This window comes from Festucalex cinctus, chromosome 12 (genome assembly GCF_051991245.1).
Source record: "Festucalex cinctus isolate MCC-2025b chromosome 12, RoL_Fcin_1.0, whole genome shotgun sequence".
NCBI lineage: Eukaryota > Metazoa > Chordata > Actinopteri > Syngnathiformes > Syngnathidae > Festucalex > Festucalex cinctus.
In genome coordinates this window covers 26,124,617-26,137,524 of record NC_135422.1, presented here as the reverse complement: position 1 = coordinate 26,137,524, position 12,908 = coordinate 26,124,617, and the positions used below count along the sequence as shown (strand labels likewise).

Sequence of the window (12,908 nt, the reverse complement as noted above, 5' to 3'; positions counted from 1 at the left end):
GCTTAGCCACGCCCACAGCGATTCGCGAAAACTCACAAACTTCATGTTGTGACAGCATGAAGGCCGACACCCTCATCTGAGCAAATATGAGGTAGGTCCAGTTAACATGGTTGGAGAAAAACATTGAAGAAAAATCGTGAGAAAAAAAATTGCCAGTAGGTGGCGCTATCAGTAAGATGAAATATAAGTTTGTAGATGTCTTTAGGGCTGGACTCTCATCAATTGTGTAAAATTTTGAGAAGATAGCATCATCTCGGTCAAGTTAATGCAGCTTTTGTTGTCACGAGAAATCTTCAGACTTTGCGGCACCGTAGCGGCCACGCCCTTTGGCGAAAAGTTACAATATTCGGTGTGGGGCATGATCAACATCTTAAGGCTTTTCTGACCAATTTTCAACTGGATCCCTTCAACGAGCTCAGCACAGTAGCTAAAAACGTAAAGTATGACAATTATTGTTACCACTAGGTGGCGCTACATGGATAACTGAATTTTATCATATAGATGTTTTCAGGCCGTGACTATTAAGTTGCCTGATAAGTTTGAGATTTTTTGGAGCTTGAACATGGGAGTTATTAAGCATTTGCTCTTTCTGGACAAATGAAATTTTAAAGGCAATATTTGATGCCCCGCCCCCGTCATATAGTATTTCGAAAAGGCAAGATTTTTTCCCCAGTTGTTCTCTCAGGTCTTGAGATGATAAATGCCAAGTTTGAAGTCAATTGGATGAAAAATGTTTACAAAGGGGTCAAAAGCATGACCACAGTGAATGTGCCAAAATAGGCCAAAATTGGACATTAAAAAATTCATAGCTCACTTCCTGTACATTTTAGCTACATGGTCCCAATAGACTTTTTTGTGCGTCTCGGGGTGCTACACGTGCCTGCCAATTTTCGTTGCTCTAGCTCAAACATGCCGGGCTTGGTTTTTATTTTTCTATGCTAGGGGGCGCTATAGAGTCGCGTTGTTATGACGACTTCATAATATCAAATTTTTCGCCGGGCCTGAGGAGTGTGCAAAGTTTGGTGAGTTTTCGTAAATGTTTAGGTACCCAAAATCGTGATCGTTTACGGAGAAGAATAATAATAATAATAATAATAATAATAATAATAATAATAATAATCCGATCGAAAAACAATAGGGACCTCGCAGCGGTAGCTGCTCGGGCCCTAATAATAATAATAATAATAATAATAATTCGAACGAAAAACAATAGGGACCTCGCAGCGGTCGCTGCTCGGGCCCTAATAATAATTCGAACGAAAAACAATAGGGACCTCGCAGCGGTCGCTGCTCGGGCCCTAATAATAATAATAATAATTTTTACAAAAACAATAGGGACCTCGCAGCGGTCGCTGCTCGGGCCCTAATAATAATAATAATAATAATAATAATTTTTACAAAAACAATATGGACCTCGCAGCGGTCGCTGCTCGGGCCCTAATAATAATAATTCGAACGAAAAACAATAGGGACCTCGCAGCGGTCGCTGCTCGGGCCCTAATAATAATAATAATTTTTACAAAAACAATAGGGACCTCGCAGCGGTTGCTGCTCGGGCCCTAATAATAATAATAATAATAATTCAAACGAAAAACAATAGGGACCTCGCAGCGGTTGCTGCTCGGGCCCTAATAACTAGAGCTGCGAGCAGCTATAAAGGGCCCTCGCAACCCGGGCCACGTTGGGGTATTTACATGTCGGGGTACTGGCATGTTGGGGTACTGTTTCATAGGAAACCGTCTAAATTGTAAATGTTTTTGACATGCTTTGTGTTTGCAAAGTTTCATGGAAGGCCAAAAATGATGCACAATTAAAATAAAATCAAAATGGATTGGCACATGGCTATAGAATAATTTTTGGAGGTATTAGGCTGATAGGTATGCCTCCCAATATTCACACATCTAGCTGAACCATATAATCGGATATAGTTCATAAAAATATCTAGACGGCGCTATTGAGCCATTTATTACAAATTGCACAACAAATTATAAAATATTCATGTTCGTGAGAGATCTGATCTGTGTGCAAAATTTTGTGAGTTTTTGCCCATGTTTAGACTCTCAAAAAAAAAATTCTTTGCAAACAATGCATCGCTACAGCAAAGGCGTGTGACAAAATAAAAAAATTCAATAACTTTTCATCAACTTTTTAAATATCTTAAGATGAAACATGCCAAAGAATGAAGACGATGTGATAAGTTTTGCAGAAAATATGACCCCTATAAAAGGCCCCAAAAAGTGGCTACAAATACCAAAGTAAATCAAAATGTCAGACTTCCTGTTTGGTTTAGCATATGGTTCCAAGAGACTTTTTTGTACATCGTGGGCTCTTATGTATGCCTCCAAATTATAATAGCTCTAGGTGAAAAGTACAACCGTGAATGCTTCGTTAAAGAGGAGTTGTTGTTTTTTTAGCACAAAATGGGGGACTTCCTGGGGGAAAATGGGGGACATCGTGGGCTGTTACATATGTCTACAAATTTTCGTAGCTCTAGCTGCTTCGTACAACTGGGAATTCTTCCTTAAGAAGAATTTTTTTCCTTTGCAAACAAGTGCATGCCACGGCAACAGCGTGCGACGAAATAAAAAGCTTTCAATAACTTTTCATCTTCAACATCTTAAGATGAATCACACCAAGTTTGAAGATGATGGGATAAACTCTGTAGGAGTAGTTCATTAAAATAAGACCCCTATGAAATGGCCAAAAAAATGGCAACACGTTCCAAAGTAAATCAAAATGGTGGACTTTCTGTTAGGTTTAGCATATGGTTCAAAAAGAGTTTTTTGTACCTTGAGGGCTGTTACATATGTCTTCAAATTTTGGTAACTCTAGGTGAAACGTACGAATGCTTCTTTAAGTAAGAATTTTGAAACGCAAAATTTGATGCCCCGCCTCTGGCGGACTTCCTGTTGGGTTTAGCATATGGCACCAACAGACTTTTTTGTAGATCATAGTCTGTTACATATGTGTACCAATTTTCGTAGCTATAGGTTAAACGTACAACCGGCAATACTACGTTTAGTAAGAGTTTTGAAACTCTAAATTTGATGCCTCACCCCCGTCATATAGTAGGTCAAAAATTTTTTATTTTTTACCATGATGTTGTCCCAGGTGTTGAGATGGTACAGCCCAAGTTTGAAGTAAATCGGGTTAACCGTGTAGGAGAAGCGGGCAATAGTATGATCCATGTAAATGTGCAAAACTGGGCCAAAATTGGACATTCAGATGATCATACCTCACTTTCTGTCTATTTTAGGGTACACACATCAAAGAGGTTTTTGTTCATCGGGATGTGCAACAGGTGCCACACAATTTTCATAGCCGTCGGACAATCGTAGCGGGACAGGGATCCGTTTAACCTATGTAGGTGGCGCTATGGAGCCATTTTTCTGTTATCACCTATGGCGACTTTAAAATATCAAATTTTTCGCCAGGCCTGACGTGTGTGTAAAGTTTGGTGAGTTTTCGTTCACGTTTAGTGTCTCAAAAATGCGAAGCTAATAGGTATGCCTCCCAGTTTTCACAAATCTAGGTCAAGTCATCTTTAGTTGTGTATCGCTTGAATCATACAATTGGAAATGCTCCATAAAAATGCATAGAGGGCGCTATTGAGCACAACGTTGGGTTACTTGCACGTCAGGGTACTGGCACGTTGGGGTACTGTTACATGGAACAAGGACCATTTAAAATGTTAGTTTTTTCCATGCCTTGTCTGTGCAAAGTTTAATGAAAAAGGCCAAAAATGATGTATAATTCCCAAAATAAAATCAAAATAGCGGACTTCCTCTTTGGTTTGGCAAATGGCTACATAATACTTTTTTGTAGGTCTAGCATAATCATACAATCGGAAATGCTTCATAAAAATGTCTATAGAGGGCGCTATTTATTGCAAATTGCACAATAAATCTCTAAAAATTCATGTTCATGACAAGTCTGATGTGTTTGCAAAGTTTCATGAGTTTTCACACATGTATAAAAAAAAAAGAAAAAAAAGCAGCACTTGGCAAACAATGCATTGCTATGGCAACAGTGTGTGACAAAATAAAAAACTTTCGATTACTTTGCATCTTAAAAATCTTAAGATGAAACACACCAAGTTTGAAGACAGTCGGATAAATTTTGTAGGAGGGGTTCGTTAAAATATGACCCCTGAAAAAGGCCACAAAAAATGGCAACAAATCCCATCATAAATCAAAATGGCGGACTTCCTGTTTGGTTTAGCACATGGTTCCAAGAGACTTTTTTGTACATCGTGGGCTCTTATGTATGCCTGCAAATTATCATAGCGCTAGGTGAAACGTACAACCGGGAATGCTTCGTTAAAGAGGAGTTTTTTAGCTCAAAATGTGATGCCCGGCCCCTGGGGGACTTCCTGTTGGGTTTAGCACATGGCACCAAGAGACTTTTTTTGTACATCCTGGGCTGTTACATATGTCTACAATTTTTTGTCGCTCTAGCTGCTTCATACAACTGGGGATGCTTCATTAAGAAGGATTTTTTTTCCTTTGCAAAAAGTGCATGCCACGACAACAGGGTGTGACGAAATAAAAAACTTTCAATAACTTTTCATTTTCAACATCTTAAGATGAATCACACCAAGTTTGAAGATGATCGGATAAACTCTGTAGGAGGAGTTTGTTTAAATATGACCCCTATGAAATGGCCCAAAAAAATGGCAACACATTCCAAAGTAAATCAAAATGGCGGACGTCCTGTTAGGTTTAGCATATGGTTCAAAAAGAGTTTTTTGTACCTCGAGGGCTGTTATATACCTCTACAAATTTTGGTAACTCTAGGTGAAACGTACAGCCGGGTATGCTTTGTTAAAGGAGTTTTTTTTAGCTCAAAATGTGATGCCCGGCCCCTGGGGGACTTCCTGTTGGGTTTGGCACAGGGCACCAAGAGACTTTTTTGTACATCTTGGGCTGTTACATATGTCTACAAATTTTCGTAGCTCTAGCTGCTTCGTACAAATGGGAATGCTTCTTTAAGGATATTTTTTTTCCTTTGCAAACAGTGCATGCCATGACAACAGCGTGCGACGAAATACAAAGCTTTCAATAACTTTTCATCTTCAACATCTTAAGATGAATCACACCAAGTTTGAAGATGATCGGATAAACACTGTAGGAGGAGTTCGTAAAAATAAGACCCCAATGAAATGGCCAAAAAAATGGCAACACGTTCCAAAATAAATCAAAATGGTGGACTTCCTGTTAGGTTTAGCATATGGTTCAAAAATAGTTTTTTGTAGGTCATAGCCTGTTACATATGTGTACCAATTTTCGTAGCTCTAGATTAAACGTACAACCGGCAATGCTTCGTGAAGTAAGAATTTTTAAACTCTAAATCTGATGCGCCGCCGCCGTCATATAGTATATCAAAAACTTTAGATTTTTTACAATGATGTTGTCCCAAGTGTTGAGATGGTACATCCCAAGTTTGAAGTCAATCGGGTTAACCTTGTAGGAGAAGCGGGCAAAAGTATGACCCCTGTAAATGTGCAAAAATTGGCAACAATTGGACATTTAAATACTCATACCTCACTTCCTGTCTATTTTAGGGTACACATATCAAAGAGGTTTTTGTTCATCTGGATGTACTACGGGTGCCACACAATTTTCGTCGCCATAGGACAATCGTAGCGGGACAGGGATCCGTTTAACCTATGTAGGTGGCGCTATGGAGCCATTTTTCTGTCATCATGTATGGCGACTTTAAAATATCAAATTTTCGGCAGGCCTGATGTGCGTGTAAAGTTTGGTGAGTTTTCGTTCACGTTTAGCGTCTCAAAAATGCGATTGTTTGCGGAGAATAATAATAATAAGAACTAGAGCTGCGAACAGCTATAAAGGGCCCTCGCAACCCGGGCCACGTTGGGGTACTTGCACGTCGGGGTACTGGCACGTTGGGGTACTGTCAAATAGGACAAGGACCATCTAAAATGTTTTTGACAAGCCTTGTGTGTGCAAAGTTTAATCAAAACGCAAAATATGGTGTGCAATTCCCAAAATAAATTCAAAATGGCGGACTTCCTTTTAGATTTAGCATACGGCTACAGAATACTTTTTGTAGGTCTTAGACTAATAGGTATGCCTCTGAGTTTTCACAAATCTAGGTCAAGTCAAGTCATCTTTAGTTATTTCGCGCTTGAATCATCCAATCGGAAATGCTCCATAAAAATGTATAGAGGGCGCGATTTATTGCAAATTGCACAAGAAATCTCTAAAAATTCATGTTCATGACAAGTCTGATGTGTGTCTAAAGTTTCATGAGTTTTCACACATGTATAGACCAAAAAAATAAGCAGCACTTTACTTGGCAAACAATGCATCGCTATGGCAACAGCATGTGACAAAATAAAAAACTTTCGATAACTTTGCATCTTAAACATCTTAAGATGAAACACACCAAGTTTGAAGACGGTCGGATGAATTTTGTACGAGGAGTTCGTGAAAATATGACCCCTAAGAAAGGCCACAAAAAATGGCTACAAATGCCGACGTAATTCAATCTGGCGGACTTCCTGTTTGGTTTAGCAGATGGTTCCAAGAGACTTTTTTGTACATCGTGAGCTCTTATGTATGCCTCCAAATTATCATAGCGCTAGGTGAAACGTACAACCGGGAATGCTTCGTTAAAGAGGAGTTTTTTTAGCTCAAAATGTGATGCCCGGCCCCTGCGGGACTTCCTGTTGGGTTTAGCACATGGCACCAAGAGACTTTTTTGTACATCGTGGGCTGTTACATATGTGTACAAATTTTCGTAGCTCTAGCTGCTTCGTCCAACTGGGAATGCTTCATTAAGAAGGATTTTTTTCCTTTGCAAACAGTGCATGCCACGACAACAGCGTGCGACGAAATAAAAAGCTTTCAATAACTTTTCATCTTCAACATCTTTAGATGAATCACACCAAGTTAGAAGATGATCGGATAAACACTGTAGGAGGAGTTCGTTAAAATAAGACCCCTATGAAATGGCCAAAAAAAATGGCAACACATTCCAAAGTAAATCAAAATGGTGGACTTCCTGTTAGGTTTAGCACATGGTTCAAAAGGAGTTTTTTGTAGGTCATAGCAGACTATGACCTACCTGTTACATATGTGTACCAATTTTCGTAGCTCTAGATTAAACGTACAACCGGCAATGCTTCGTTCAGTAAGAATTATTAAACTCTAAATTTGATGCCCCGCCACCGTCATATAGTATGTCAAAAACTTTAGATTTTTTACCATGATGTTGTCCCAGGTTTTGAGATGGTACATCCCAAGTTTGAAGTCAATCGGGTTAACCGTGTAGGAGAGGCGGGCAAAAGTATGACCCCTGTAAATGTGCAAAAATGGGCCAAAATTGGACATTTAAATACTCATATCTCACTTCCTGTCTATTTTAGGGTACACATATCAGAGGTTTTTTGTTCATCTGGATGTGCTACAGGTGCCACACAATTTTCATAGCCCTAGGACAATCATAGCGGGACAGGGATCCGTTTAACCTATGTAGGTGGCGCTCCAGTGCCATTTTTCTGTTATCATCTATGGCGACTTTAAAATATCGAATTTTTCGCCAGGCCTGATGTGTGTGTAAAATTTGGTGAGTTTACGTTCACGTTTAGTGTCTCAAAAATGCGAAGCTAATAGGTATGCCTCCCAGTTTTCACAAATCTAGGTCAAGTCATCTTTAGTTGTGTATCGCTTGAATCATACAATTGGAAATGCTCCATAAAAATGCATAGAGGGCGCTATTGAGCACAACGTTGGGTTACTTGCACGTCAGGGTACTGGCACGTTGGGGTACTGTTACATGGAACAAGGACCATTTAAAATGTTAGTTTTTTCCATGCCTTGTCTGTGCAAAGTTTAATGAAAAAGGCCAAAAATGGTATAATTCCCTAAATAAAATCCAAATAGCGGACTTCCTCTTTGGTTTGGCAAATGGCTACATAATACTTTTTTGTAGGTCTAGCATAATCATACAATCGGAAATGCTTCATAAAAATGTCTAGAGGGCGCTATTTATTGCTAATTGCACAATAAATCTCTAAAAATTCATGTTCATGACAAGTCTGATTTGTTTGCAAAGTTTCATGAGTTTACACACATGTATAAATAAATAAAAAAAAAAGCAGCACTTGGCAAACAATGCATTGCTATGGCAACAGCGTGTTACAAAATAAAAAACTTTCCATTACTTTGCATCTTAAACATCTTAAGATGAAACACACCAAGTTTGAAGACAGTCGGATAAATTTTGTAGGAGGGGTTCGTTAAAATATGACCCCTGAAAAAGGCCACAAAAAATGGCAACAAATCCCATCATGAATCAAAATGGCGGACTTCCTGTTTGGTTTAGCACATGGTTCCAAGAGACTTTTTTGTACATCGTGGGCTCTTATGTATGCCTGCAAATTATCATAGCGCTAGGTGAAACGTACAACCGGGAATGCTTCGTTAAAGAGGAGTTTTTTAGCTCAAAATGTGATGCCCGGCCCCTGGGGGACTTCCTGTTGCGTTTAGCACATGGCACCAAGAGACTTTTTTTGTACATCCTGGGCTGTTTCATATGTCTACAATTCTTCGTCGCTCTAGCTGCTTCGTACAACTGGGAATGCTTCATTAAGAAGGAATTTTTTCCTTTGCAAAAAGTGCATGCCACGACAACAGCGTGTGACGAAATAAAAAACTTTCAATAACTTTTCATTTTCAACATCTTAAGATGAATCACACCAAGTTTGAAGATGATCGGATAAACTCTGTAGGAGGAGTTTGTTAAAATATGACCCCTATGAAATGGCCCAAAAAAATGGCAACACATTCCAAAGTAAATCAAAATGGTGGACTTCCTGTTAGGTTTAGCATATGGTTCAAAAAGAGTTTTTTGTACCTCGAGGGCTGTTATATACCTCTACAAATTTTGGTAACTCTAGGTGAAACGTACAGCTTTGTTAAAGAGGAGTTTTTTTTAGCTCAAAATGTGATGCCCGGCCCCTGGGGGACTTCCTGTTGGGTTTAGCACAGGGCACCAAGAGACTTTTTTGTACATCTTGGGCTGTTACATATGTCTAAAAATTTTCGTAGCTCTAGCTGCTTTGTACAAATGGGAATGCTTCTTTAAGGATATTTTTTTTCCTTTGCAAACAGTGCATGCCATGACAACAGCGTGCGACGAAATACAAAGCTTTCAATAACTTTTCATCTTCAACATCTTAAGATGAATCACACCAAGTTTGAAGATGATCGGATAAACACTGTAGGAGGAGTTCGTTAAAATAAGACCCCAATGAAATGGCCAAAAAAATGGCAACACGTTCCAAAATAAATCAAAATGGTGGACTTCCTGTTAGGTTTAGCATATGGTTCAAAAATAGTTTTTTGTAGGTCATAGCCTGTTACATATGTGTACCAATTTTCGTAGCTCTAGATTAAACGTACAACCGGCAATGCTTCATGAAGTAAGAATTTTTAAACTCTAAATTTGATGCGCCGCCGCCGTCATATAGTATATCAAAAACTTTAGATTTTTTACAATGATGTTGTCCCAGGTGTTGAGATGGTACATCCCAAGTTTGAAGTCAATCGGGTTAACCGTGTAGCTGCTCGGGCCCTAATAATAATTTTTACAAAAACAATAGGGACCTCGCAGCGGTCGCTGCTCGGGCCCTAATAATAATTTTTACAAAAACAATAGGGACCTCGCAGCGGTCGCTGCTCGGGCCCAAATAATAATTTTTACAAAAACAATAGGGACCTCGCAGCGGTCGCTGCTCGGGCCCTAATAATTTTTACAAAAACAATAGGGACCTCGCAGCGGTTGCTGCTCGGGCCCTAATAATAATAATAATAATTTTTACAAAAACAATAGGGACCTCGCAGCGGTCGCTGCTCGGGCCCTAATAATAATAATAATAATTTTTACAAAAACAATAGGGACCTCGCAGCGGTCACTGCTCGGGCCCTAATAATAATAATTTTTACAAAAACAATAGGGACCTCGCAGCGGTCGCTGCTCGGGCCCTAATAAAACTTTGATACTTGAGATATTTTGAAATTTTGGAAAGCTATTGACTGTAGAAAACAATAAGAGTTGTTTACTTAAGTATTTAACTTTTGAAGACGTTACTGCCCGTCGGAACTCCCTGAACTTTTTGTTTGATTTGAAAAACAAAGATGTCTACTGACCAAGAATCCTATTTTTCCAAATTTTGATGCCAATATTTTCCCCTTTAGTGAAAATGAATACTGGCTCCAAATATCGGTTATCGGTGTCCTTGACTAGTAATAATCGGTCTGTCTCTAGATGTTATGTTTGCGGATATCCGGTATTGCTCCCAGTAGTCGTGGCGTTTTTTGTTTTTTTTGTAGCGATGTCAGCGAAGCTAACCTGGCAATAGCCAGATTGATATTGCGCTTCACTCAAGGGAGTTCTCCACAATATCAATCTGGGAGTCCTCCACGATGATTGGCTCGCCAAAGGCGGGACGTTCTGTACAATCGGCCACGGATGAAAATGGAGTTCGGCGCTGGCTTCCTGGTTTCGTCACAGCTGCATGTCCCGCCCCCAAACGCAATGTCGCTCTGTGATTGGTTTGGATCGGTGTAAATCAACGGGCTCTTTCCAAAATGAATTCTCGGGACTTTGTGAACTCACACATACCGTGAGAATTCATCTTGCGAGAGCAAGGTTACAGCGAAGCAGCGACCACACAATAATCCACAAGTGTATGTGCTTCGTCACAAAAAACTTGGTCAGATGTTTGACTTCTCACAAAGAAAACAAAAAATGTATACCGGTACAAGAAAAATGGAGAAATGAGTGCAAAGGAATACACCTGAGGAAGGAAAAGTAATCAACTTGAATCCTCAACAGACATCTGGAGCTTCTTTCTTCATTACTCTTCAATGCTCTTAACTATCTGTCCAGCTACACAAAGCTGAGAATGTGTCTTCCTTATGAAGACGCAATTGCAGTAAATAAACACATTTAATGATTTTCCCAGGAAAAAAAAAAGAGCTTCCCCTCCACGAATGACCACGAATGGTTTTATCTCATTGAATCATTTAATTTTTACCACTATTGTGGATAATGTCGTGTGGGAATTGTGCAGCTAATCAATGCTGTAAGAACGCCAGTCAAACTTGAAACTTGCTGAGACTGTGATTATTACGATCATTGCACTTATAAAAAAAAAATTGGAGGGAATTCTGAGTGAAACCATGAGGGCCTTATTTTAAAAATGTAATAAGTAATGAATGAGTCATCTGTATGTTATTGTTTCACTTGTGCATATATTGCTGTCCATTACTCTTCAGATTGTTACCAACGGTTGGAGTTCCTTGGTGATGCAATTCTTGACTACCTCATTACTAAGCACCTTTATGAAGACCCACGGCAGCACTCGCCTGGTGTACTGACTGATCTACGCTCAGCACTTGTCAACAACACTATCTTTGCCTCTCTGGCCGTAAAGTATGACTACCACAAGTACTTCAAAGCTATCTCACCTGAACTTTTCCATGTTATTGATGACTTTGTGCAGTTTCAACTGGAAAAGAATGAGATGCAAGGCATGGACTCAGAGGTAAGGGCTGTTATGGAGTGTCTAGTAGCCTATATTGTTTAAAAAAAAAAAAACGTCTGTTGTTTTTACGGGGGAAAACCGGCAGCTGTGTTTACCAGGGAAATTCTGTAAAAAATACATTGGGGAAACGTAAACAACTTTACAGAACAACTTGTTTAATCTACTGGTATTGTATGTACAACTAGACTAAGTACAATTTCTGGAGAAATTGCGTGGGAATGCTGAAAGCAAATTGAGGGATAAATTATGAAATTATAACCTCCTGGTTACTGGACAATGTGCTTTGCCAACTGTGCCACCGAGCAGTATCAGACACCTGGTAATGATAAGTTATATATATATGTAAGTGGGCGTGGAAAGCGATACTTAGAAAATGTTCAATGACTGTCCCATTGAAAATAAATGGGGAAAAGTTGATGTTAAATGTTAAATTGTGCAAATACTGTAAATAATGTGGAATCAGACAATATATACCCCGGGAGGCGTTAATTTTTTAAGCTAGTTGAAATTTAAACAATCTAAATTGGAAGTATTATGTGGGAGTTGTTAGGTGGCAAAAAGTGTGGAGAATAAAAATCCCAATAACATATGTGGGAATGCTTCAGCATTCCCACAATAAACGGTAACTGTTGCTGAATTTTACTGGGATTCAATATACAACAAACACAATCTGCATGTAAATTTTACAGAACAAAATAGTATAAAATCAGCATGTGCTTGAAGAATGGTACTTCATTTGTTATAGCGCTTTACTACCTTACTAGGCCCTCAAAATGCTTTGTGTTTAACTACTCATTTCCCAGCATCAGAAACAACTGGACTTAGATTACCTTGCTTATGGATCTTTAACACCATCACACTGCGCTGGGATCGATGGTGGGGTGTATTTATCATGCATTTATCGTTACTGAGGTAAAACTGCCCAATTTATCGTGATATTCATTTTAGGTCATATCGCCCAGCCCTACTGAGACATGATGATAACCACGGAATCACTACTGTTAATGTTTTGTTTTTTTTTGCTTTTTTTGCTATTGTACATTTCGAGTTTGATAACGTAATTGCGGGCACGTCTCAATTCTCTTATCTGCTTCTCATGCTAGTTGCATACATTGACAGGGAGCCACAAACAGAGAAATGAGATGCTTGCGGTGTGCTTTTTGCTTAGCTGGTGTGTTAGCTTTGGGACATACCTGTGTGAAGTTTGAATCCATGCATTGGATCGTCACGAGAGTTATGCTTTTGGGTTGCGCGCAGTACCAACACCGGGACATACAAGTGCACCAAGAGGACTCGATAGCTATGGGAAATAGCGAGATGTACGGGCTTC

At 39.3% G+C, this 12,908-nt stretch overlaps 1 protein-coding gene across 1 annotated transcript in view; it reads left to right on the top strand.

The window, feature by feature from the left end:
* Positions 1 to 12,908, top strand: part of dicer1 (dicer 1, ribonuclease type III) — a 419,383-nt gene that overhangs the window by 391,145 nt on the left and 15,330 nt on the right. Inside the window, exon 26 of the mRNA XM_077540060.1 lies at positions 11,310 to 11,578. Coding sequence (XP_077396186.1) covers positions 11,310 to 11,578 — 269 coding nt within the window. The remainder of the gene's footprint in view (positions 1 to 11,309; positions 11,579 to 12,908) is intronic.